Source organism: Nerophis ophidion, linkage group LG11 (genome assembly GCF_033978795.1).
Source record: "Nerophis ophidion isolate RoL-2023_Sa linkage group LG11, RoL_Noph_v1.0, whole genome shotgun sequence".
Taxonomy (NCBI): Eukaryota; Metazoa; Chordata; class Actinopteri; order Syngnathiformes; family Syngnathidae; genus Nerophis; species Nerophis ophidion.
In genome coordinates, this window is record NC_084621.1 from 17,746,773 (window position 1) to 17,773,628 (window position 26,856).

Genomic DNA, 26,856 nt, shown 5'->3' on the forward strand with positions numbered 1-26,856 from the left:
GTCAATGAGGGATTTTTAATCACTGCTATGCTGAAATTACAACTAATATTCATACTGTAGTTGATAATATTCATTTTTGTTTCACTACTTTTGGTTTGCCTCACTATACGAAGGTCCTGCAGTTCTGGGTTCAAATCCAGGCTCGGGATCTTTCTGTGTGGAGTTTGCATGTCCTCCCCGTGAATGCGTGGGTTCTCTCCGGGTACTCCGGGTTCCTCCAACTTCCAAAGACATGCACCTGGGGATAGGTTGATTGGCAACACTAAATTGGCCCTAGTGTGTGAATGTGAGTGTGAATGTTGTCTGTCTATCTGTGTTGGCCCTGCGATGAGGTGGCGACTTGTTCAGGGTGTACCCCGCCTTCCGCCCGATTGTAGCCGAGATAGGCGCCAGCGCCCCCCGCGCTCCAAAAGGGAATAAGCGGTAGAAAATGGATGGATACTTTTGGTTTGTTCTGTGTCGTGTTTGTGTCTCCTCAATTGCTCTGTTTATTGCAGTTCTGAGTGTTGCTGGGTCAGGTTTGGTTTTGGAATTGGATTGCATTGTTATGGTATTGCTGTGTATTGGTTTGTTGTATTGATTAAAAAAATAAAAAATAAATAAATAAATACTTTTTTTTTTAAATGAGAATCGATTCTGAATCGCACAACGTATTCGAATCGATTTTTTCCCACACCCTTATTAGTAAGAGTGTCAAAGTTGTTTATATTACAACCCTCAGTGTAACCTGTATGGCTGCTGACTAAGTATCCGTTGCAGTCGCTTTCGTGTGTTAACAGAGGCTAAACATAAAATGACCAGTGATGTAAAAGCGGGCGCGACGACATATTATAGAGGAGGCACATCAGAGTGATCAAAGAGCCGCGGGTTACCGACACCTGTGCTAGAACAACAATGTTGCTTTTTTGTTTGGACTTGATGAACGCAACATACAAGTCTGTAAAGAGAAGATATTTATTTTGCCTGCTCGCCTTGACCTGGGCTCTCGTCTTATGGAGGCTTGTGTACGCACAAACCAGGAGGGACAAGTTTTGGATGAAAAGCCAAGACAAGAGACCAGGATGGTCCACCATAGACTCGGTGCCTCACCTCTGCTCTCACATCAATATGATTCCACTCAAACAGAAAACTTTAGAAACAGACTGTAAAATGTACAAATTCATGAGCTTCACAGGATTTTTTTTTAAATTTGGTGCAGACCACTTCACTGCAAGTGACATCATTATGCTACATTGTTCCTACATAAATTGAGTGCAAGACTCCCACACTTGGAACGTTCATGATTCCAGGAGCAAACACGTCTCCAAATGGTTCCAAAGAAGTCCGATCCTGGTTTGGGAGACGAACCAACCTGAGATGTGTTGGTAGATCCAAGATGACTTAAAAGAGCCCCGGGAAGAAGTGCTGAAGAAGCAGAACTATCCCCACCACCAGCAGGCCACAGACCAAGAAGACCAGCCAGATGGGAAATGTTCCTGAAACAGCAAGAGAGGAACATAAGGAGCGGAGCAGGAGGGAGGAGCGTGGATGGTGGCCGTGGACTTACTGGGGTTAGGAACAGCGTGGAGTTGACAGCGACTGTCCACAGCAACGCTGAACATGGCCGTTTCTATCTTGCCTCTCATATCGCAGCCTTTCAAGGTGTCGGGAAGGAAGGCCAGGTCTGTCACCACGATGCCATGGGACTCGTGCACGTAGTATAACCTCTACGGTGACAACACATTAGACTCCTCATCATGTCCGTCCCCGGTCCACAGTGTCTTTACCTGAAGGGAGAAAGCGATGTAGATTGCCACCGATCCTGTCACAGTTCCAAGTCCAAGAAATGTTCCTGAGTCACTGCAAAGACAAGTTTTTACAAGTAGTACTACAACCTTCCAGGTACATCACCGTATGACACAATACATGTCTCCTGCTTAGAAGACACTAACTACAAAGTACAAACTGAACCCATTTAGGCCCTGCAGGGGTTCTAGGAGAACCCAAATGGTCCCGGAAATACAAACCCTGTTTCCATATGAGTTGGGAAATTGTGTTAGATGTAAATATAAACGGAATACAATGGTTTGCAAATCATTTTCAACCCATAGTCAATTGAATGCACTACAAAGACAAGATATTTGATGTTCAAACTCATAAACTATTTTTTATTGCAAATAATAATTAACTTAGAATTTCATGGCTGCAACACGTGCCAAAGTAGTTGGGAAAGGGCATGTTCACCACTACGTTACATCACCTTTTCTTTTAACAACACTCAATAAACGTTAGGGAACTGAGGAAACTAATTGTTGAAGCTTTGAAATTGTAATTCTTTCCCATTCTTCTTTTATGTAGAGCTTCAGTCGTTCAACAGTCCGGGGTCTCTGCTGTCGTATTTTACACTTCGTAATGCGCCACACATTTTCCATTGGAGACAGGTCTGGACTGCAGGCGGGCCAGGAAAGTACCTGCACTTTTGTTTTACGAAGCCACGCTGTTGTCACACATGCTGAATGTGGCTTGGCATTGTCTTGCCGAAATAAGCAGGGGCGTCCATGAAAAAGACGGTGCTCAGATGGCAGCATATGTTGTTCCAAAACCTGTATGTACCTTTCAGCATTAATGGTGCCTTCACAGATGTGTAAGTTACCCATGCCTTGGGGACTAATGCACCCCCATACCATCACAGATGCTGGCTTTTCAACTTTGCGTCGATAACAGTCTGGATGGTTCGCTTCCCCTTTGGTCTGGATGACACAATGTTGAATATTTCCAAAAACAATGTGAAATGTGGACTTGTCAGACCACAGAACACATTTCCACTTTGTATCAGTCCATCTTAGATGATCTCGGGCCCAGAGAAGCCGGCGGCGTTTCTGGATGTTGTTGATAAATGGCTTTCGCTTTGCATAGTAGAGCTTCAACTTGCACTTACAGATGTAGTGACAAACTGTATTTAGTGACAGTGGTTTTCTGAAGTGTTCCTGAGCCCATGTGGTGATATCCTTTAGAGATTGATGTCTCTTTTTGATATAGTGCCGTCTGAGGGATGGAAGGTCACGGTCATTCAATGTTGGTTTCCGGCCATGCTGCTTACGCGGAGTGATTTCTCCAGATTCTCTGAACCTTTTGATGATATTATGGACCGTAGATGTACAAATCCCTAAATTTCTTGCAATTTCACTTTGACAAACGTTCTTAAACTGTTTGACTATTTGCTCACGCAGTTGTGGACAAAGGGGTGTACCTCGCCCCATCCTTTCTTGTGAAAGACTGAGCATTTTTTGGGAAGCTGTTTTTATACCCAATCATGGCACCCACCTGTTCCCAATTAGCCTGCACCCCTGTGGGGTGTTCCAAATAAGTGTTTAATGAGCATTCCTCAACTTTATCAGTTTTTATCGCCACCTTTCCCAACTTCTTTGTCACCTGTTGCTGGCATCAAATTCTAAAGTTAATGATTATTTGCACACAAAAAAAAATGTTTATCAGTTTTAACATCAAATATGTTGTCTTTGTAGCATATTCAATTGAATATGGGTTGAAAATGATTTGCAAATTATTGTATTCCGTTTATATTTACATCTAACACAAGTTCCCAACTCATATGGAAACGGGGTTTGTAAATGGGGCTACCAAATTGCTCCAAAAAGGGGCTTTGGACCCACCTGCAGACTTTTTGGGTACATCTCAGACCTCTTGGAGCACTGGGACCTAAAGGAGTGAGTACATTTTTGGGTTCTTTGGCACCTTTGGGGGGAAGATGCTCCATTTTGGGGTACTTTGAGACCTTCAGGTCGCTGGTCCTGCCCCAAGTCCATGGACTTTTGCCAGTAGCTAGGCCACAATCCCTCACTTATAGGTAGGGGCATGTCAATTATTTGGTCTTTTAGGAGGTTATGGTCCATTTTGAGGTACTTTGAGACCTTCAGGTCTGTTGGTCCTTCCCAAGTCAATAAACTTTTCCCAGTAGCTACGCCCCAATCCCTCACTTAAAGGGGTAAGTTCATTTTTGGGTCCTTTGGGACCTTTTTTGGAGGGGTGGGGGGTCCATTTTGAGGTACTGTGAGACCTTCAGGTCTGTTGAACGACTTAAGCTGTACATCAAGCAAGAATAGGAAAGAATTCCACCTGAAAAGCTTCAAAAATGTGTCTCCTCAGTTCCCAAACGTTTATTGAGTGTTGTTAAAAGAAAAGGTGATGTAACACAGTGGTGAACATGCCCTTTCCCAACTACTTTGGCACGTGTTGCAGCCATGAAATTCTAAATGAATTATTATTTGCAACAAAAATAAAGTTTATGATTTTGAACATTAAATATCTTGTCTTTGTAGTGCATTCAACTGAATATGGGTTGAAAATGATTTGCAAATCTTTGTATTCCAATTATATTTACATCTAACACAATTTCCCAACTCATATGGAAACGGGGTTTGTATGTAAACAGGATGTGACTTCAGGGGCCCGCCTCTTCAAAATGGCGTGGACAGGAAGCGACGTCATCAAAACGACAGCGACAAGCAGAAACACAACATGAACAAATGAATGAAGCGATCAAGCATGTTTGGCTGCGTCTAAACATCTCTAGAGCGAAAAGAAGGCAAATGCTAGAATCATGTCTGGACATTACAACTCTATATTGGCAGAAGACTGACAAAAGGCAGCTAGTTTGACCACAAAAGTGGATCATTTTTAAGACAGCAGCCTCGTTGTTTCCAAAGTAATGCACCTTAAAACAGGCGTGTCCAAAGTGCGGCCCGAGGGCCATTTGTGGCCACCAGCTAATTTGTTAATGGCCCCCGGGCCATTCTAAAAAAATACTATAATAAAAATGTAAAACATAAAAGAGTGTAAGAAAAGAGTAAACAGTGACATGTAACAAGAAAAAGTTGCTGTGTTGACACTAATAACACAAAGCTGCCATGCGGACTGTTATTGACCTGCTGAAGGCTCCAATTACTTCACTGGAACAATTTCACTTTCAAATATTTTGGGGGGATAATATTGCATATTTTGTGCGAAACTAAGTTTTCTTTCACAAAAAGGGCACCAAACAAACAAAAAAGTATGACAAAAATTATAAAATCTTATAATCAAGAGATCTACGGACTTAAGCGTTAAAAGTAAAAAAAAACAATATACATTTGACTTATTTTCAACACTTGTTCTTTTTTTATTGTTATGAATTATTGACCTATTTAGGGTTCCAATTACTTTACGTCAAATATTCCACTTTGAAATGTTTTGGGGGAAAATATTGCATGTTTGCCATATAAATAAACATCCATCCATCCATTTCCTACCGCTTACGAAGGCGGGGTACACCCTGGACAAGTCGCCACCTCATCGCAGGGCCAACACAGATAGACAGACAACATTCACACTCACATTCACACACTTGGGACCATTTAGTGTTGCCATTTAACCTATCCTCAGGTGCATGTCTTTGGAAGTGGGAGGAAGCCGGAGTACCCGGAGGGAACCCACGCATTCACGGGGAGGACATGCAAACTCTACACAGAAAGATCCCAAGCCTGGAGTTGAACCCAGCACTGCAGGACCTTCGTATTGTGAGGCAGACACACTAACCCCTCTCCCACCGTGAAGCCCATAAACATAGAAAACAAAATTTAAAAAAATGTTATAACGACAGACAGACCTGAAGTTGATCTCGAGATTCAAGCGTTAAATGAAAAAAATAATAATTATTGACTTATTTCTAACATTTTTATGACTGAAACCCTTCCGGAGACCGGGGACCAAACTTGAGGAAAGCCATAGAGATAAAAAAAAAAAAACTATTGTATTGCTTTAAAAAAAGAAAAATATCAGTGGAAAAAGTTTGGACACCCCTGCCTTAATAGCAGGTGTGTTCGTGCACTTCCCCCTGACTGCATTGGACACGTACCTGATGGCCAGGCTGGAGATGACCTCAGCCCCGCAGGGAGCAGTCAGCATTGGCAGGAAGCTCTTGCCGTCCCACTTGGTCAGGTAGCAAGGTGGAGGTTTGCGCTCTCGCTTATGGGGGATCTGAACCGTGTAAAGCCTCAGAGCATCTTTTTGGTCTTCTACCTTGCCAAACCTGACGCAGACCAGATGAGCGGACGATGTGAAAGTTATGCGATGCACAGCGGTCATGTGCACTGAACTCACCTGCAAGCCATATAGCGGTAGGTCTTTTCAGCCATTTGAGGCATGGTTTGATGCCACTTAAGAGTGGTGAGCAGTTGGTTGTTGCTCCACACGCTGCAAGCAAAGTCTCTGCCAACCGTCACCAGGTGCTGCGGGACAACCATCAACATGTTGACTGAGCAAAGAATCAATGTCTGCTGTTACAAAGAGGTTATTGTGGAACCTTGTTTTCTTGGCTAACATCCAGGTCTTCTATTTCCCCTTTGTGTGCTTGGAAGTCCAGTTTTTTCTTCAGGGATGGAAACTGCAAAAAAAATAAAAGGGTCAGGATTGAGGTGATTGGCAGCACCAAGAACTCTAGCGTTTGTGTTTACCTCCCAGACTCTGATGTGTCCGTCTGTGCCTCCAGTGAGGAGCAGGCTCAGGTCGGGACTAAATCGGACCACCTTTTGGAGGGGGTCCTGAGGGTTCTCGTCTGACTGCAGTTCAGTTATCCCTGTCACAGATATGTGTGGCGTCTCATCTTTCGTATGTGACGTATCCTCGTCGGCCTGAGCACCTTTGCTCTTTCTGCCGGCTCGTTGCCTGGCACCGCCTTGCGGCATGTTGTTCACTGCCGACACAAACAGCAACAGGTGTGTAACATACCACTCCAACAACAGTCATTACATCAAACACCTAACGGTTAGCAGTGTTGGCGTTTACGCACTTTTTCTGTCTTTTGAGGCATTGTAATCAGAAAGGACGCGCAATTACTGAAGCCCGTAAGTCCCCTGGACGCAGATTTTTTTTTTTTTTTTTAAAACACCCAATTTGGGTTTTTTTGTTTTTTATTTGATCGATTACCGTATTTCCTTGAATTGCCGCCGGGGCGCTAATTAATTTAAAACCTCTACTCACTCCGGCGCTTACCAAAGGCATGCGGTAAAGGTAAGCATGCGCTAATTATTTTGAAACCTCTTCTCACTCCGCACTTACCAAAGGCATGCAGTAAAAATTTGAGTGTGATGTAAGGATACCATCATGAAAAGCACATTTAATGAAAAAAACAAAAAACGTTATTATGGTCTTACCTTTATTTATAAATGAAGTACATGCGCAGCTCCTTCTGATCAAAACCATCGATAACTTGTTTATAGAAGTCTTCCTTATCTTTATTCAGTTTTAAAAGTCTCTCCGTCTCGGTGGAGACCTTCCTTTATTACCTCCTGCTTCGATTGAAAGTCCAGTTTAGAAAACTGTTTTATATATGTAATCCTCCATGTTAAAAGTGCAAGCGCGAGGAAAAAATAAACGATCGCTGCTCACTCTTGTGTTGTCTGTCTATTTGTAAATAATGCAGACGAGGCGTGTTGGCTGAGTTCTTGGCGACATACAACACTTTTTTCCGGGCTACCGCGCATGCTCGTCACTACTGTTGCATGCTGGGTAGTGTAGTTCTTACATTCCCTGGCTCATAACATCACAATTCCTGCTGCTTGTGGTCACTTCTTCTGTAGCCGAGTACTGGTAATGGCAAGAAGGATCACTAGCGCCCTCTACCACCAGACCGCCGCTATCAGTTAGCTCGGCTCCTCACATGTGGGCGGCAACATAATTATCCTCTGACAACTCCACCTCCCGTTCTGCTGCGTGGGTGATCTCTTTATCCCACCACTGCCACCATGAAGTGTGATTGTATAAGTAATACACTGGGTATTTAGGACTGGAACATGCTTTATTTCAGCCCGGTTGTTCACATAGTAATTTTGTTGACGAAAAAATTTTGTCATAGTTATAGTCAACGACCTTTTTTTTCTGACTAAAACGAGAGAATAACTAAATAAAAAATAATGTACCCTGCCTTCCGCCCGATTGTAGCTGAGATAGGCGCCAGCGCCCCCCGCGACCCCGAAAGGGAATAAGCGGTAGAAAATGGATGGATGGATACGTGGACTAAGACCAAAACGAGGTGTATTGACATATTCGTCAACGAATAAAAACGAGACGAAAATGTCTGCCAGAGACGAGATCCAATCGGAACTCATTTCGTTAGGAAAAGGCGGGAGGAGTTGAGAAGAGAAGCAATCAGAGCGACGTGGTAAGAAAGTTACGTAAACGTAGTTTGCGTTTGAGACTGACCCGGGAATGCGCTGCAGAAGACAACATGTCAACGCCGGGGAGGAAGAGGAGAGAGGACATTTGGGGACATTTTATATTTGATGTCAAAGATAACAAGACGCAGTGTAAGAAATGCAGCGCCAGGATTACGGGGAAAAACACAACAAACTTGAAGCGACATTTACAGTCGAATCACCCCGAAATCCACACACAGGTAAGCATTTTCTACAACATACAACTCACTCGACGTTTTCCCGTTTATTACACGGCTTACTCGTGAAATACTAAATTTGAGACATGACTTTCATCAAAATACGACTTGTATCGGTGATTTTTCCGCTGTTTTACTTTGACTTTCAGAAATTGAAGGGAAAGTTTACATATTATCCTTCAGTCGACTAAATCTACTGTAGTTTTCGTCGACTATAATCTTATGATATTTCGTCAACTAAAACTAGACTAAAACTAAAACAATTTAAATAACTAAATTATAACTAAAACTAAATTACATTTGAGTCAAAATACTATGACTAAAACTCAATCAAATTTTGCTGTCAAAATTAACACTGATAGCCAGCATAAAAGTAGTGGTGTTACATCCTAAAAGGTCCGTCGTGCACCACCTGCGTCATATCCGTTCCCAACACATATCAGGTCACTCGTTGTCACTTCTTCTGCAGCCGAGTAGTCGCAAGAAGGATCACTAACGCCCTCTACCACCAGGAGGCGGGAGTCATTTAATGACTCATATTTGACACACGCAGCTACGGTATATTAAGAAAACATAGCTGCTTACTGTTCTTTTTAGCATACCGGTATTCAATAGATTTGACCTTAAATCCTACTGAATAGCTCTTAATCTTCTTCCCTGTATGCCATTTCAAATTACCGGTATTGAAATCAGCTTCCTCCATTTTGAAAATGATGAGAGGGGAAGTGTCACTCGTGACGTCAAGAGTTTGACCCGGCGGTAATACTAAGCATGCGCTAATCATTTTGCGAAGAGAGTTTGACCCGGCAGTAATTCAAGGCAGGCGCATACTATATACCCGGCGGCAATTCAAGGAAATACAGTATCTCTTTTCACCAATGTTTTGTTTATGTTTGCCGAGTGAAATTTCCATCGTGTGAACCGCGTGTTTATTTGTCAGGAATTTTGATTCGTTGAAAGTTTTCTCAATGACAAATACTGCCGCAGTTTGCACTGGGACAACTTTATCGCGAGGTGCTGTCAAAAAAAAGACTTGAGGTGAGTGTAAAGTTTTAACTTCATCCGGTGCCATGTCTCCAGTAAAAGACTTGTTTTAGTCTTTGTGAGTCCATGGCAGGGGTCAGGAACCTTTTTGGCTGAGAGAGCCATGAAAGCCAAATATTTCAAAATGTATTTCCGTGAGAGCCATATATTTTTTAAAACTGAATACAACTAAATGCGTGCATTTTTAAGTAAGACCAACATTTTTAGAGTATAATAAGTCTGTTATTCTTTTTAATAACATTGTTATTCTGAAGCTAACCAATAATAAATAAAATGTCATGTCTGTTGATCATGTTTTTGTTTGGCCATGTGCTGTTTGTCCTTTGGACTCTTTAAGTTCCTGTTTTTTTCCACTCCCTTGTCTGGTTTCCTTGGTTACTCATTTTGTCCACCTGTCTCTAGTGGACAAAATGCTCGCTCACCTGCTTCCCGAGCACTAATCAGAGGCAGTATTTAAGCTTGTCTTTGCCAGTCAGTCGCCCTGTGCTGACTTGTTTCATGCCTTGCCATAGTTTCGTGCTTCATGCCATGCCAAGAAAGTTTTGTTTGATTTATGTTCTTAGTCTGTTTATGCGTTAGCTTTGTTCTTTAGCCCAAGTTTTGCCTCCGCTGTGAGCGATTTTTGTTTGTATATTTTTTTAGTTAAAATCAAATCATGTTTTTACCTAAATGCCATGTCCTGAGTAGTCCGTCTGCCTTCCTGGGAGAATGACCCCGCAGCAAGGTGCAACCCCCCCCATCGTGACATAAAATACTTCTTACCATTAATGCGACTTCTTGAACAGGTGCGGTAGAAAACGGATGGATGGATATAAATGCATGCGAATGTTTTATATTTTGCACATAATTTTTAGCACTGTGATTACCAGCGAAATTATTCATAGTTATCGCGTTAAGCAATGTCAGCTAAGATTTGTCTGAGAGACAGATGCAGTCATCAAAAGAGCCACATCTGGCTCTAGAGCCATAGGTTCCCTACCCCTGGTCCATGGAAACGTCACTTTTATCTGCCGCTCGAACAACATTGTTCAAAGATGGAGTTAGGCTCCCGACCAGACCAAAAACATACTTTGTAAGTCAACAAACATGTGCCTTTTAAAGTGTTCATGTGTGAGTAGTGTTGAAAAGGAGTCTCTTGGAGAAGTGGCTGACAAGTTAGCAAGTGACATCATCACCGTCATTGTTTACTGAAGCAGAGATACTGACTATCGTATTTTTCGAACTACAAGTCGCAGTTTTTTTTTATAGTTTGGGGACGGCGGGGCGAAGTTGGTAGAGTGGCTGTGCCAGCAATCTGAGGGTTATTGGTTCAATCCCCACCTTCTACCATCCTAGTCACGTCCGTTGTGTCTTTGGAAAAGACACTTCACCCTTGCTCCTGATGGGTCCTGGTGAGCGCCTTGCATGGCAGCTCCCGCCGTCAATGTGTGAATGTGTGTGTGAATGGGCGAATGCGGAAATACTTTCAAAGCGATTTGGGCTCCTTAAAAAAGGGGTAGAAAAGCGCTATACAAGTACAACCCATTTACCATTTACTAGGGATGCACCGAAATGAAAATTTGTGGCCGAAGTCGAATAAAATTTAAACGCTTGGCCGAAGGCCGAATACCGAATAATGAATGCAGTTTTTCACAATTTTTAAAAATATTGCATAAATAGCCTAAAATAAATATTTATAATATGTTTTTCAAATAAAGTAATTTTTTATTGAATATCGAAATTTTTTAAATATTCCAGTAGTCTTTGCTTTTCAAAAAAAGCACAGTTTTTCATTTATATTAGGGCTTCAAACAAAACATGCATTCCAAAAAAAAATGAAATGCATTAAAGTGGATAAACCCACAACAAATGAAGTATTGTCCTTTTGGCAAAAGTCTGCTTAGCCACAGTAGATATGCTAATAATGTAAACAGAAGGCTTAAGTAAATCTCAATTAAGTGTGTGCTTGTAACCTCATACACTTATACAGGTAGCCTACACAACAGGCTAATAATGTAAACAGAGGCCCCACTAAATCTCAATAAGTGTGTGCTTGTAACCTCATACACTTATACAGGTACACAACATATCCCAACGTCACATCGTCACTGCACGTTGGTTGATTGCGTCACCGCGTCAAAATATTGCGTCACACGCCACTATTCGGCTTTGTTTTTAACTCATTCCACCGAAGGCCGAATGTGGCTTTTTTTGCCATATTCGGCCGAATATATTCGGTTACCGATTAATCGGTGCATCCCTACCATTTACCATACTTTGGCCGGGGGTGCGACATATACTCCAGAGCTCCTTATGTGTGAAATTATTTACACATTACCGTAAAATATCAAATAATATTATTTATCTCAATCGCGGAAGAGACCAAGAAAATGTCAGCAATCGTCACACACACATCAACCAATAAAAATTTGGCGGGGGAGGGTCATGCGATGCTAGATGCTATATGCTACTGCCGTAGCTATTAAAATGGATCATTTCATCGTTGGCGGTAACTTATAAAAACTGAGAAGTGCTGAACAAAAATGGCAATGAAAAGGAAATCATGTACTGCAGATTACAAGCTGGACGTAGTGAAATATGCAGCAGAAAACGACAAGAGGAAGCGGCGCATACCTTTGGAGTTGGCAGAGCTGTTTAGAAGCGACATCGAGGAAGAAGATTTCATGGGATTTATTGATTAGGAGTGACAGATTGTTTGGTAAACTTATAGCATGTTCTATATGTTATAGTTATTTGAATGACTCTTACCATAATATGTTAAGTTAACATAGCAGGCACCTTCTCCGTTAGTTATTTATGCCTCATATAACGTACACTTATTCAGCCTGTTGTTCACTATTCTTTATTTATTTAAAATTGCCTTTCAAAAGTGCGACGTTTTTATGTTTTTTTCTTCTTCTTTATTATGCATTTTCGGCCGGTGCAACGTATACTCCGGAGCGATTTATAATCCGAAAAATACAGTATTAGGGTGGTTAGTCGGGACCACTGCACTGAAAAAAGTGACTTTTTGGAGCTGTAAACTCTATTAGAGTAACTGTCATAATTTATACTTAATATTTTTAACATTCAATCAATCAATCAATCAATGTTTATTTATATAGCCCCAAATCACAAATGTCTCAAAGGACTGCACAAATCATTACGACTACAACATCCTCGGAAGAACCCACAACATTCAGTAAGAACTAGAGTTTCTTAAGTAAAATTAAACATTTTATTAACGTAATACATGAATTATGGGGGAAGAGTAAGTTTTACTTATGTTTCCTCATACTATTTAAATGTTTAATAGTTGTACGTACATAAACCTAAAAATATTACATAAACTTTACTCTGAAAATCTAGTGTTTTGAAACGCATGCACAACAGGCTCTGGCCGACTGGCTCTGCTCCGGCTGTTAGGATCACTTCACAGAGCACTGCAAGGTGGCATCATGGGTAATTCTTATCTTGCGTTTATAATGTGTTACAGAGTCGATGTTTATCAGAAATGTATTTGGTGTGGGTTCACAGAGTGTGGCGCATATTAGTAAGAATGTTAAAGTTGTTTATATCACAACCGTCAGTGTAAAAGGTATTACTGTTGATCAGATGCAGTTAAACGCTTGCGTCCTTTCCGGCATGTAGACAGAATGGTGTGAAAGTGAGCGCGATGACATGCTGAAGAGCAGTGGTCCCCAACCATCGTGCCGCGGCCGCAGAGTAATTTTTATTTAAAATCTTTATAATCACACTCATTTATTTTCCTGCATGTCATTGATAAGCGCTGGAGTGAGAGGAGGTTTTAAAATAATTAGCGCTCTGACGGTTTTACAAGAAAATATGGTTTATAAAATGTACTTAAAATTTTGAGTAAAATGATGTTCCTGCCGATGAAAAACAAGTAGACTTTACTTAATTTGTTTGAATAAATACAACTTAAAACTGGGATGTAATTAAGTAACTGTTACTTTATATCTTCACAACTGTTATGTTATATGGCAGGGGAGTCAAACTCAAATACAGAGTGGGCCAAAATTTTAAACTGAACAAAGCCGGGGGCCAAGGTTGAACAAATTAACCTTTTAATAGGGACCCAAACAAGTTTTGCATTGAATATTGAACAAGCGAGACTTATATAACTTTATAGTGACATGCAAAATTGAGTTTCAAATAATACTAATTTAAAAATAGCAATGGCATATCAAATCAAATTTAAATAGAAATTGAGTGCCTCTCTTCTATTTGCAGCATTCTCAGGTAAATATCAAAATAAACCTTTCCCACAGGCTAATAATTAATGTTTATATTGTAGCGTCCAGGAAGAGGTAGTGCTGCAAGGGGTTCTGTGTATTTGTTCTGTTGTGTTTATGTTGTGTTACAGTGCGGATGTTCTCCCGAAATTTGCTTGTCATTCTCGTTTAGTGTTGGTTCACAGTGTGGTGCATATTTGTAACAGTCTTAAAGTTGTTTATACAGCCACCCTCAGTGTGACCTGTATGGCTGTTGACCAAGCTTGCATTGCATTAGCGTGTGTGTGTGTGTGTGTGTGTGTGTGTGTGTAGAAGCCAGATATATCATGTGACTAGGCCGGCACGCTGTTTCTACGTAGAAAAAGCGGACGTGACGAAAGGTTTTAGATGACGCTTGAGGCAGTGCCTTTAAGGCACGCCCCCAATATTGTTGTCCAGGTGGGAATCGGGAGAAATTTGGGAGAATGGTTGCCCCCTGTGATTTTCGTGAGGGGCGCTGAAATTTGGGAGTCTCCTTGGAAAATCGGGGGTGATTAGCAAGTTTAGCGGTGAATGCGGTGTTACAGCGAGACCGCCGCTGTATAATACCGGCGGGCCAGCTCTAATGTTAATTTGATATTGCCTCAAGGGCCAAATGAAAATACACGGCGGGCCAAATTTGGCCCGCGGGACAGAGTTTGACACCCATGTTATATGGTAAGTAGAATTGACTTGATACTGGCAAGTGAGTGTTACTTGATATTGCAGCATTAAATTTTACTTAAATCATTTGCGTGCAAATACTTACAATAATTTTTTAAAGTAAATCTTGTGAGTTATTTTTTTCAGTGTGGCATCTTTCTAAGAAGAAGGCAGTGGCCTGCAACAAAGCCAGTGGGGGGCAGGAAATCCTTCTTTTTAACGCTGCATCCTGGGACTTTACAGCCTGTTCCAAAAGCTGGAAGTCTTGGCGAAGTGGAAGGTATGTTGTGTGGGTTTCAAGTGGTAGTTACGTGACTGACATACCTTCATTAGCAGCAAGGCTGCTCGCACCCTTCTGCGCGGAGTCAAACTTCATCAGAGCGCAGCGTCCGTCCTGCCCCGCCGCAATCACGCCGTCGCCCAGGGCCAGGTTCATGGTGGCGCGGGTGTCCGTGTCGTGGGAGTGAAGCAGGCTGGCACTGTGCTGGTTCTCCCCGAGCAGCTGCACCTCCAGGAAGTGCTGAGGTACAAAGTCACAAGCCCGTTGAGCAAACGCCACCTTCGTATTTGCAAGCTGATAGACTGGCCAAACGCTTTTCCTCCAGCGTGATTGTGAGCAGGGAACAGCACGGCGAGTGAGGAAAGTCATATACAAAACCCCGTTTCCATATAAGTTGGGAAATTGTGTTACATGTAAATATAAACGGAATATAATGATTTGCAAATCATTTTCAACCCATATTCAGTTGAATATGCTACAAAGACAACATATTACATGTTGAAACTGATAAACATTTTTTTTGTGCAAATAATAATTAACTTTAGAATTTGATGCCAGCAACATGTGAAAAAGAAGTTGGCAATAAATACTGATTAAGTTGAGGAATGCTCATCAAACACTTATTTGGAACATCCCACAGGTGTGCAGGCTAATTGGGAACAGGTGGGTGCCATGATTGGGTATAAAAGCAGCTTCTATGAAATGCTAAGTAATTCACAAACAAGGATGGGACGAAGGTCACCAATTTGTAAGCAAATTGTCGAACAGTTTTAGAACATTTCTCAACGAGCTATTGCAAGGAATTTAGGGATTTTACCATCTACGGTCCGTAAAATCATCAAAAGGTTCAGAGAATCTGGAGAAATCACTGCACGTAAGCGATGATATTACGGACCTTTTGATCCCTCAGGCGGTACTGCATCAAAAACCGACATCAGTGTGTAAAGGATATCAACATATGGGCTCAGAAACACTTCATAAAACCACTGTCATTAACTACAGTTGGTCGCTACATCTGTAAGTGCAAGTTAAAACTCTACTATGCAAAGCGAAAGCAATTTATCAACAACACCCAGGAACGCCGCCGGCTTCGCTGGGCCCGAGCTTATCTAAGATGGACTGATGCAAAGTGGAAAAGTGTTCTGTGGTCTGACGAGTCCGCATTTCAAATTATATTTGGAAACTGGGGACGTGATGTCCTCCAGAACAAAGAGGAAAATAACCATCCGGATTGTTATAGGCGCAAAGTTAAAAAGCCAGCATCTGTGATGGTATGGGGGTGTATTAGTGCCCAAGGCATGGATAACTTACACATCTCTGAAGGCACCATTAATGCTGAATGGTCCGTACAGGTTTTGGAGCAACATATGTTGTCATCCAAGCAACATTATCATGGACGCCCCTGCTTATTTCAGCAAAACAATGCCAAGCCACGTGTTACAACAGCGTAACTTCGTAGTAAAAGAGTGCGGGTACTTTCCTGGCCTGCCTGCAGTCCAGACATGTCTCCCATCGAAAATGTGTGGCGCATTGTGAAGCGTAAAATACGACAACAAGACCCCTGACTGTTGAACAACTTAAGCTGTAAATCAAGCAAGAATGGGAAATAATTCCACTTTCAAAGCTTCAACAATTAGTTTCCTCAGTTCCCAAACATTTATTGAGTGTTGTTAACAGAAAAGGTGATGTAACACAGTGGTGAACATGCCCTTTTCCAACTACTTTGGTATGTGTTGCAGCCAAAAAATTCTAAAGTAATTATTATTTGCAAAAAAAAATAAGTTTATGAGTTGGAACATCAGATATCTTGTCTTTGTAGGGCATTCAGTTGAATATGGGTTGAAAAGGATTTGCAAATCATTGTATTCCGTTTATATTTACATCTAACACAATTTCCCAACTCATATGGAAACGGGGTTTGTAGAAATAGTCCACATTGTCATGCAAACTGTGTGTCAAAGGCTATGTCTACACTAAGCCGGACAACTCCTTAAAAGGAATAATTATCTAGCCTAAGCCCCGTTTCAGCCACACTAAAGCAGCGTTTGAGGTCGTCCTCCTCGGACAATTTTTTACACGGTTAAGTGCGCCGTGTATTTCTTGAATCTACGGCTCCTGCAAGTATGAAGTCTATTTTCTTCCATTAAAAAAAACCATTTGCAAGTATAAAACTTCAATAAAAGGATTTGCCTGAATAAAAACTATTTTCTGCAACTAAAAAGAGGATTGGTAAATAGAGACAACTTTATTATTTATTATTATTAATAAAAACATTTTTTTCTTTAAAAAATTGATTCGCAAGTATAAAAAACCTTTCCTTCAAATTAAAAAATGATTCACAAGTATAAACATGTTGTCTATTAAAAAAAAAAGATTGTCTTCAATTAAAAAAAACGGTTCATTCATTTGCAAATATAAGAAAAATTATGCTGAATGAAACAAATGATTCACCGATATAAATATAAATATAAACACTTCACAAGTATAAAGAAATCCATCCATCCATTTTAAACAATTTTCTTCAAATTAAAAAAATGATTTGCAAGTATAATTTTTCTTTTACTTCTGTTAAAAATCTCTTTGTAAATACAAAAAAACATTTCTTCTACTTAGGATTGTGTAAAAAAATATATAAAAAAAGGATTGCAAATATAAAAACAAATTTATAGTATAAAGGTATAAAAAAAAAAACTTTCTGCCAGTAAAAATACACTATTTAGATAGATAGATAGATAGATAGATAGATAGTACTTTATTTATTTGCAAGTATAAAAACAATGATCTTCTATTTAAAAAAAAACATTTTCCAAGTATAAAAACAATTTTTTGTCAATGAAAAAAAAAACATTTGCAAATATAAAAAGAGATATACATGTTCAGGGGAACATGTATATCTGCTCTGGTTTTTAATGGCAAAAACTAACAACCTGAAAAAATTTCCTCACCAAAAAATGTCAAAGTAGAATTTTTGATGCAAAAATAACTGATGGGTTAGAATTCATGATCATTTTTTATCAATTATTGATCAGGGTGTCACTGCATGAAATAATGACTTGGCAGAACCTCCAGGTTGTGTAACAGCTTCTTCCCTCAGGCCATAAAACTCTTGAACGCAGCATAATAATCCCCTCAATTCCCCCCAAAAATGGATTAACTGGTTGGAATATAAAAGACAATAAAACATACATCCATAAACCTGGATGCATATGCAAGAGTGCAATATTTTTATCTGTATAGTAATCTATTTATTTATATCTGCACCTTATTGATTTTTCATCCTGCACTACCATGAGCTAATGTTATTATCTGTACTGTAAAGTTCACATTTGAATGACAATAAAAAAGTAAGTCTAAATCACACTTCAATCTACCTCTGGATTATAGGTTTTTATCATGTTGTTATATTATATAATTGGAGAAAACACAAAATATGCCACAGAAAACGTACAATATTTGATGTTAAGTCATTGGAGACTTGAATAGTTGAATAACTCATTGGATTGATTATTATTCTATCAGCTTTGTGTTATTATAGTCAATATTGCAACTTACGTTTCACCTTTTATTGCATATCTTCATGTTGTTTATTAAAAATAGTATTATTTGAAAAAATCCCACTTTTCAGCGACTAAACCAATCAGTTGCCACAATACTGACTGACTACTGTATTTCCTTGAATTGCCGCCGGGTATATAGTATGCGCCTGCCTTGAATTACTGCCGGGTCAAACTCGTTTTGCAAAATAATTAGCGCATGCTTAGTATTACCGCCGGGTCAAACTCGTCACGTCACGAGTGACACTTCCCCTGTCATCATTTTCATAATGGAGGAGGCTGATTTCAATAATTTGAAATCGCATAAAAGGAAGAAGATTAAGAGATATTCAGTAGGATTTAAGGTCCAAGCTATTGAATATGCTAAAAAGAACAGTAAGCAGCTATGTTTTATTAATATACCGTAGCTGCGTGTGTCAAATATGAGTCATTAAATGACTCCCGCCTCCTGGTGGTAGAGGGCGCTAGTGATCCTTCTTGCGACTACTCGGCTGAAGAAGAAGTGACAACAAGTGTCATGACATGTGCTGGGAACGGATATGACGCGGGGGTCCACGACGGACCTTTTAGGATGTAACACCACTACTCTTATGCTGGCTATGTAAACAACCGGGCTAAAATAAAGCATGTTCCAGTCATAAATACCCAGTGTATTATTTATACAATATCACCTCATGGTGGCAGCGATGGGATAAAGAGATCACCCATGGAGCAGAACGGGAGGGGGAGTTGTCAAAGGGTAATTATGTCGTCGCCCGCAAGTGAGGAGGCAACTGATAGCGGCGGTCTGATACCAGTTTCCTAAACTGGACTTTCATTAGAAGCAGGAGGTAATAAAGGAAGATCTCCATCGAGACAGAGAGACTTTTAAAACTGAAGAAAGATAAGGAAGACTTCTATAAACAAGTTATTGATGCTTTTGATCAAAAGGAGCTGCGCATGGACTTTATTTATGAGTAAGACCATAATAACGTATTTTTTATTAAATGTGCTTTTCATGATGGTATTCATAAATCACACTCAAATTTTTAAGCGCAGGCCTAAATTTACCCCATGCCTTTGGTAAGTGCTGGAGTGAGAAGAGGTTTAAAAATAATTAGCGCATGCTTGCCTTTACCGCATGCCTTTGCTAAGCGCCGGAGTGAGAAGAGGTTTTAAATTAATTAGCGCCCCGGCGGCAATTCAAGGAAATACGGTATTGATATTTGTCATTCATTGAGCGTTTGGAATGTGCTAGAAAGTGTAGTCCTGTATGAGTGATGCTTACCACAGCATTCTTGATGCCAGTCTTGGAAGCCCCTCCTCCTCCTGCCAAGATCACCAGCCCGGTTTTGGGGTCCACTTTAATGGAGTAGAGAGGAAAGGGGGCTCTGTAGAGATCTGGTACCTTCCGTTTGCCCATTGTTGTCTCGCAAGGTCCAGTTCTTCATACACGTGCCTGGAATAAAACATAGCTGGGAGTCATTCTTAGACATAGGACTCAGGTTTGGACTTCTTGAAGGGTTCTGGTTTTGACCTGACCCCAGACTTTCAACAAAGTTTCAGTGATGATTACTGGACAGTACACCATGTGTTTTTTTCTTCTTCCACCCGGGACTCAAACCTGGGTCTTCCGCATGAGAGACGAGCGTACTAACGGCCAAGCTAAAAGTGGTCTTGAAGTTGCCAGAGAGTTATGTTCACTAAGGTACAGTACACACTCGCGCGACCCCCGAAACCCGACTCTCCTCTGGGTCACAGCACCATTGTGGGCCAGTTCTTACGTCTCTGCTAACAACCGAGCTAAAAGCCAGGGTTTCCCCACGATAGCCAGCAGCGGTCTTGAAGTTGCCATGGAGCAGCCTCCAATACACACGCAGTAACAACTATACACACATACAACAATTTGATTCTACTCAAAAATTGATTCGCAAGTATAAAAACAATTGACTTCTGTTAAAAATCCATTTGCAAATACAAAAACATTTATTCTACTCCAAAAAAGTGTTTGAAAAATCAATTTTCTTCAATAAAAAACGATTCACAAGTATAAAAAAGCGCTAAATAAGTCTAATCTATCATTATTATTAGTAATAAAAATATGTTTTTCTTTAAAAAAATAGACTCGCAAGTATAAAAAACATAGTACAAAGTATAAAGTACAAAAATATTGTCAGAAAAAAAAAAAAAAAAGATTTGCAAGTAAAAAGTAAAAAAAACAATTGTCTTCAATTAAAAAACGATTCACAAGTAAAACATTTTCATTGACTCGCAAGTATAAGAACAATTGTCTTAAATGAAACAAATGATTCACAAAAATAACACTTTTTTTTCCTTTAAAAAAAGATTTACAGGTATGAAAATACATCCATCCATTTTCAACAATTTTCTTCAAATTAAAAAATGTTTTACAATTATAAAAACAATTTTCTTCTGTTAAAAATCAATTTTCAAATACAAAAGCACATTTCTTCTACTTAAGATTTTATTAAAAAATATTTTAAAAAAAGATTTGCATGTAGAAAAACTATTTTTTTCAATAAAAAAAATCCATTCGCAAGTATTAAAAAAAAAAAAAAACACTTTCTGCTAGTAAAAAAAAAACACTATTCACAAGTATTAAAACATTTTTTGTCAATAAAAAAAGAAAAACGATTTGCAAATATAAAAAACTATTTTCTGCCTGTAAAAAAACGATTCACAAGAGTAAAAAACATTTTCCTGCCAATCAGCCCGCTCCTATTTGTACCTGCTTCGTCTTGTGTCAGTGGCTGGATCATTGTATTGTCTTGTCGTTGCCACATGTCGTTATTGTGTCTTTGCTACCTGTCTTGTCTGGCATTGTTACAGCTACTACCTGTCGTGCTACATTTTGTCCTGGTCGTCGTAGCGGTAAGCTGTTTTTGTTAGCCATTAGCTGTTTTCAGTTTTTGTGTTTGCTACCCACTAGCTTCCATGCTAAAGTTCCTTTTTGTTTTCTAGCTCCCAGTGCTAGCTCCCTTAGTTTGTTATTCCACCCACGTGCGTGCTTTTTGTTTGTTCTCTTTTAGTTTACTTAAATCATGTTTTCTTGCTCAATGCCTGCCTCCTTCTCTACATCTTGGGGTTCATCATTAACTAACTTTGACAGTAACTACATGACATATACATTACATCATGTATATATTACATGTTATTATGAATGTTACTACATGACATACATACATCATGTATATATTACATGTTATTATGAATGTTACTACATGACATACATACTTACATCATGTATATATTACTAGATACTACAATACTTACATAATGTATATATTACATGTTAATATGAATATTACTAAATACTACATACAGTCAAGAAAATAAGTATTTGAACACCCTGCTATTTTGCAAGTTCTCCCACTTAGAAATCATGGAGGGGTCTGAAATTTTTACGGTAGGTGGATGTCCACTGTATGAGAGATAACCTAAAAAGAAAAATCCAGAAATCACAATTTATGATTTTTAAACTATTTATTTGTGTGATAAAACTGAAAATAAGTATTTCAAACCCAACATTAATATTTGGTAGAGTAGCCTTTGTGTGCAATTGCAGAGGTCAAACGTTTCTTGTAGTTCTTCACAAGGTTTGCACAGACTGCAGGAGAGATTTTGTCCCATTCCTCCACACAGATCTTTTCTAGATCAGTCAGGTTTCTGGGCTGTCACTGAGTAACACAGACTTTCAGCTCCCTCCAAAGATTTTCAATTGGATTTAGGTCTGGAGACTGGCTGGGCCAGTCTGGAACCTTGATATGGTTCTTACAAAGCCACTTCTTAGTTTTCCTGGCAGTGTGCTTTGGGTCATTGTCATGTTGGAAGATCCAGCCACGACTCATCTTCAATGATCTGACCGAGGGAAGGAGATTTTGGGCCAAAATCTCACAATAAATGGCTGCAGTCATCCTCTCCTTAATACAGTACAGTCGTCCTGTCCCATAAGTAGAAAAACACCCCGAAAGCATGATGCTACCACCCCCATGCTTCACAGTAGGGATGGTGTTCTTGGGATGGTACGCATCATGCTTCTTCCTCCAAACACGCATAGTGGAATTAAGACCAAAAAGGTAAATTTTGGTCTCATCTGTCCACAAAATTTTCTCCCATGACTCCTCCGGATCATCCAAATGGTCATTGGCAAACTTAAGACAGGCCTTAAAGGCCTACTGAAATGAGATGTTCTTATTTAAACGGGGATAGCAGGTCCACTCTATGTGTCATACTTGATCATTTCGAGATATTGCCATATTTTTGCTGAAAGGATTTAGTAGAGAACATCGACAATAAAGTTTGCAACTTTTAGTCGCTAATAAAAAAGCATTGCATGTACCGGAAGTCGCAGACGATGACGTCTCCCGTGTGAGGGCTCCTCGCATCCTCACATTGTTTATAATGGGAGCCTCCAATAAAAAGAGCTATTCGGACCGAGAAAACGACAATTTCCCTATTAATTTGAGCAATGATGAAAGATTTGTGGCTGAGGATATTGATAGCGAAGGACTAGAAAAAATAAATAAATACAGTTTTAAAAAAAAAAAGGCGATTGCATTGTGAGCGATTCAGATATTTTTAGACACATTTACTAGGATAACTCTGCAAGATCCCTTATCTGCTTATTGTTTTAATAGTGTTTTAGTGAGATTTTAAAGATTATAAAGACATACCTCGAGGTCGGATGGCTGCGGTGAACACGCAGTGTATCAGAGAGAAGCCGAGAAGCCAAGCTCACAGCTGCCTATTTTGACATGACAGCTGCTGCAGGACGACGAATAATCCATTGATGTCTCCGGTAAGATATATATCACAATTTCCCCATCTAAAAACCACCTGGTTGACATAAAGAAAACTTGTTCGCTTGACCGCTCCGCTTCACAACAAACAAAGAAACACCGGCTGTGTCTCGGTGCTAAAGACAGCTGCAATCCACCGCTTTCCACCAACAGCATTTTTCTTTATAGTCTCCATTATTAAATGAACAAATTGCAAAAGATTCAGCAACACAGATTTCCAAAACACTGTGTAATTACGCCATGAACAGAGACGACTCTTTGGCCGTGTTTGGTGCAGCGCTAATATTTCCTTACAGTCCGTGACGTCACGCGTACGGTGTCATACTTCCGCGACATTTTCAACAAGAAACTCGCGGGAAATTTAAAATTGCAATTTAGTAAGCTAAAAAGGCCGTATTGGCATGTGTTGCAATGTTAATATTTCATCATTGATTAATAAACTATCAGACTGCGTGGTCGGTAGTAGTGGCTTTCAGTAAGCCTTTAACATGTGCTGGTTTAAGCAGGGGAACCTTCCGTGCCAGGCATGATTTCAAACCATGACGTCTTAGTGTATTACAAACAGTGACCATGGAAACAGTGGTCCCAGCTCTTTTCAGGTCATTGACCAAGTCCTGCCGTGTAGTCCTGCCTGGGCTGATTTCTCACCTTTCTTAGCAACATCGAGAACCCATGAGGTAAAATCTTGCATGGGGCTCCACTCCCATTGAGATTGACCGTCATGTTTAGCTTCTTCCATTTTCTAATGATTGCTCCAACAGTGGACCTTTTTTCACCAAGCTGCTTGGCAATTTCTCCAGAGCCATTTCCATCCTTGTAGAGTTGTACAATTTTGTCTCTGGTGTCTTTGGACTAGGGCTGGGCGAAATATTGATATACGATATATATCGCGGGTTTGTCTCTGTGCGACATAGAAAATGACTATATCGTAATATTCGAATAGACGTTCTCACGCAGGTGTGGGCATTACACTCTCCTCTTTCCTGTGTCTCCTCACAGACAAGCAGGCGCACATTCATACGTCACTTACTTACTGTCACGTCATATGTATACGCTAGAGATGCGCCGATAGGCAATTATATAATCTGCAACCGCATCACTAAAGTCGTCATCCACCCACCATCCACTCGAACCAACATGTTTATCAGAACCGCAGCCGCCCGCCATCCGCCCGCCATCCGCCCGTTGTTATATACCCGGAATCGGCGACCTTAACCACTAAAAGAGCTAGTTTGACTCGTGTCACAAAGTAAAGAAGGCAATGGGAGCCGCTAACGTTCTCACGAATACAAAGTAAAGAAGGCAATGGGAGCCGTTAATGGTCTGGCGATTATCCGATGGTGCTCATGTAGATAACGAGAATAAGGGGGTGCTGTGATGCCATTGCCTTTGACGCCTTCTACAACATGTACCAACCGTTTGCCAGTCCGTCAACATGCTGTATGCAGCTTCCGCAAACTTACGTACAAGATTGAAAGACATACTGGGTGATACAGAGTACACTGATGGTTGTGACATAAACAATTTTAACATTCTTACTAATATGCGCCACACTGTGAAGCCACACCAAACAAGAATGACAAACACATTTCGGAAGAACACCCTCACAGTAACACAACATAAATGCAACACAACAAATACCCAGAATCCTTTGCATCCATGACACATCCTGAATATATTTTACACCCCCGTGCCCCAACCCCACCCACCTTACCGACGCACGGGGGGTTTGCTGCTAGCGGGGTGTATAATATAGTCAAAATATAATGGATGCAAAGGATTCTGGGTATTTGTTGTGTTGCGTTTATGTTGTGTTACTGTGAAGATGTTTTCCCGAAATGTGTTTGTCATTCTTGTTTGGTGTGGCTTCACAGCTTGGCGCATATTAGTAAGAGTGTTAAAATTGTTTAAATCACAACCATTAGTGTACTCTGTATCACCCAGTATGCCTTGCAGTAGTGTGCGTATATCTGCGGTAGCCACACACAACATATTGCTGGATTGACAAGTAGATTGTACATGTTGTAGGAGGCGTTAAAGGCAAATGCTACATAGCACGCCCTAATACTTATTAACTGGGTGACTACAAGCAGACATTCTTGAGAATGTTTAGGTCTCCTATTGTCTTCTTCGCTTTATGACACAGGTCCAAAATGGCTCTTTGACTTGTGAAGGTTACCGATCCCTGAACCATGTATATCAAATATTTCCAAACGGTTCAACCGCCACCCGCCCGAATCTATTCAAAATCTATTTTTTCATCATGTCACCCGCCCGACCCGCGGTTTATCCGCGAACTCGGCGGATGAGACCGCAAACCGCGCATCTCTAGTATACGCCCTCGCCCAGCGGAGAGGTCGCGGCTAACATTAGCTGTGATGCTAGCGGGTTGTTGCGGAGAAAGAAGGTGTGGATCTTGTAACAAATGAAGGAAGAACTAATTCCCAAGAAAAACAGCACGGGGTCCATCGTCTGCCGGTAATTCGGCTTCAAGCGGAAATATGTCGAATAGACACATTTAATTTGTCATGTGTGGGGCACAAACGTTGCTACCAAAAGTAGCATTACTGCTAATATGTAGAATCATTTGAAAAGTCACCAGCTAATAACTTTAATAAATACAGTTTTGGTAAATTGACTTAGTTGTGATTTCCTTCTCTGAATGAAAGTTTAAAAGTAGCATATATTAGTGCAGTATGAACAAGGAATGTCTTAATATAGAAACATAGAATCATCATACTGTTCTGATTATATGCATCAAGTGTCCATTCAAGGCTAAGGCAAGATATCGTAATATATATCGTATGTCGCAATATGGCCTAAAAATATTGTGGTATTAAAAAACTGCAATATCGCCCAGCCCTACTTTGGACAGCTCTTTGCTCTTAGCCATGCTGAATGTTTGGGTCTTACTGATTGTATGGGGTGGACAGGTGTCTTTACGCGGCTAACGACCTCACACAGGTGCATTTGATTCAGGATAATACAGTGGAGTGGAGGAGGACTTTTAAAGGCAGACTAACAGGTCTTTGAGGGTCAGAATTCTAGCTGCTGGACAGGTGTTCATATACCTATTTTCAGCTGTATCACACAAATAAATTGTTAAAAAATCATAATTTGTGATTTCTGTATTTTGCTTTTTAGGTTCTCTCTCATACAGTGGACATGCACCTACCGTGAACATTTCAGACCCCTCCATGATTTCTAAGTGGGAGAACTTGCAAAATAGCAGGGTGTTCAAATACTTATTTTCTTCACTGTATGTCATTAGCCTAGCATGTATGATTTTTTTATTTTTTTTAAAACAGCTACAACTTTAAAACTGCGTGCTAGTAACTCCGCCCACTCCTGCTGTTACACATGTAATATTTCATAGAAAACAATGATGACGTCATGAATCGGCTCAAATAATGCTGTAATATATCAGAGAACCAATGATGACGTCATGAATAATACAGAGAATGATATTTAGGTGAGCGCACAGGTATGAGAAATGTGGCGCGCGGTAATCGTATTTGATTATTTTATTAGTTTTAAATAACATGATTAATGTGGCCAAACATGATGATAGATCAATAAAGTCAATGCTAAGGGCTATACAGCGTGCTAGCATTAGCATAGTGCTTTGTGTAGTCCTACCTGTGCTGGAGTGGTTGTGAGTTCAATTCCCGTCGTCACTTCATCACGCAGGTCGCTGACAGTCTTACTGTTTCATGATGCTTCGGACACATGAAGACTTTAGGGAGGTTTTAAAAAGGAACAGATAGCGGCTTTAAGCAGCGCACAACTACTTCCGGCATTTTTTCCGGTCCACGTCAGCAGCGACGGGCGACGTAAA

The 26,856-nt window shown here is 40.3% G+C and overlaps 1 protein-coding gene across 1 annotated transcript; it reads right to left on the reverse strand.

Annotated features, from left to right (window-relative positions):
- Positions 1-940: 940 nt before the first annotated feature.
- Positions 941-26,856, reverse strand: preb (prolactin regulatory element binding). The gene is made up of 10 exons (XM_061915196.1): positions 26,658-26,856; positions 19,487-19,657; positions 14,710-14,905; positions 6,489-6,727; positions 6,338-6,418; positions 6,136-6,263; positions 5,891-6,064; positions 1,767-1,839; positions 1,547-1,706; positions 941-1,475 (listed from the first exon to the last, which is right to left on the reverse strand). The coding sequence occupies exons 2-10, from the start codon at positions 19,619-19,621 to the stop codon at positions 1,381-1,383; spliced, it is 1,281 nt and encodes a 426-aa protein (XP_061771180.1). The 5' UTR covers positions 19,622-19,657; positions 26,658-26,856; the 3' UTR covers positions 941-1,380.

Coding starts and splice junctions, on each gene's coding strand:
- preb (XM_061915196.1), bottom strand. CDS start 19,621: ATGGGCAAACGGAAGGTACCAGATCTCTACAGAGCCCCCTTTCCTCTC. Junction 6,728..14,709: donor CAGCCTTGCTGCTAATGAAG/GTATGTCAGTCA, acceptor TTGTGTCGGCAG/TGAACAACATGCCGCAAGGC. Junction 6,264..6,337: donor ATGTTAGCCAAGAAAACAAG/GTTCCACAATAA, acceptor GTTGTCCCGCAG/CACCTGGTGACGGTTGGCAG.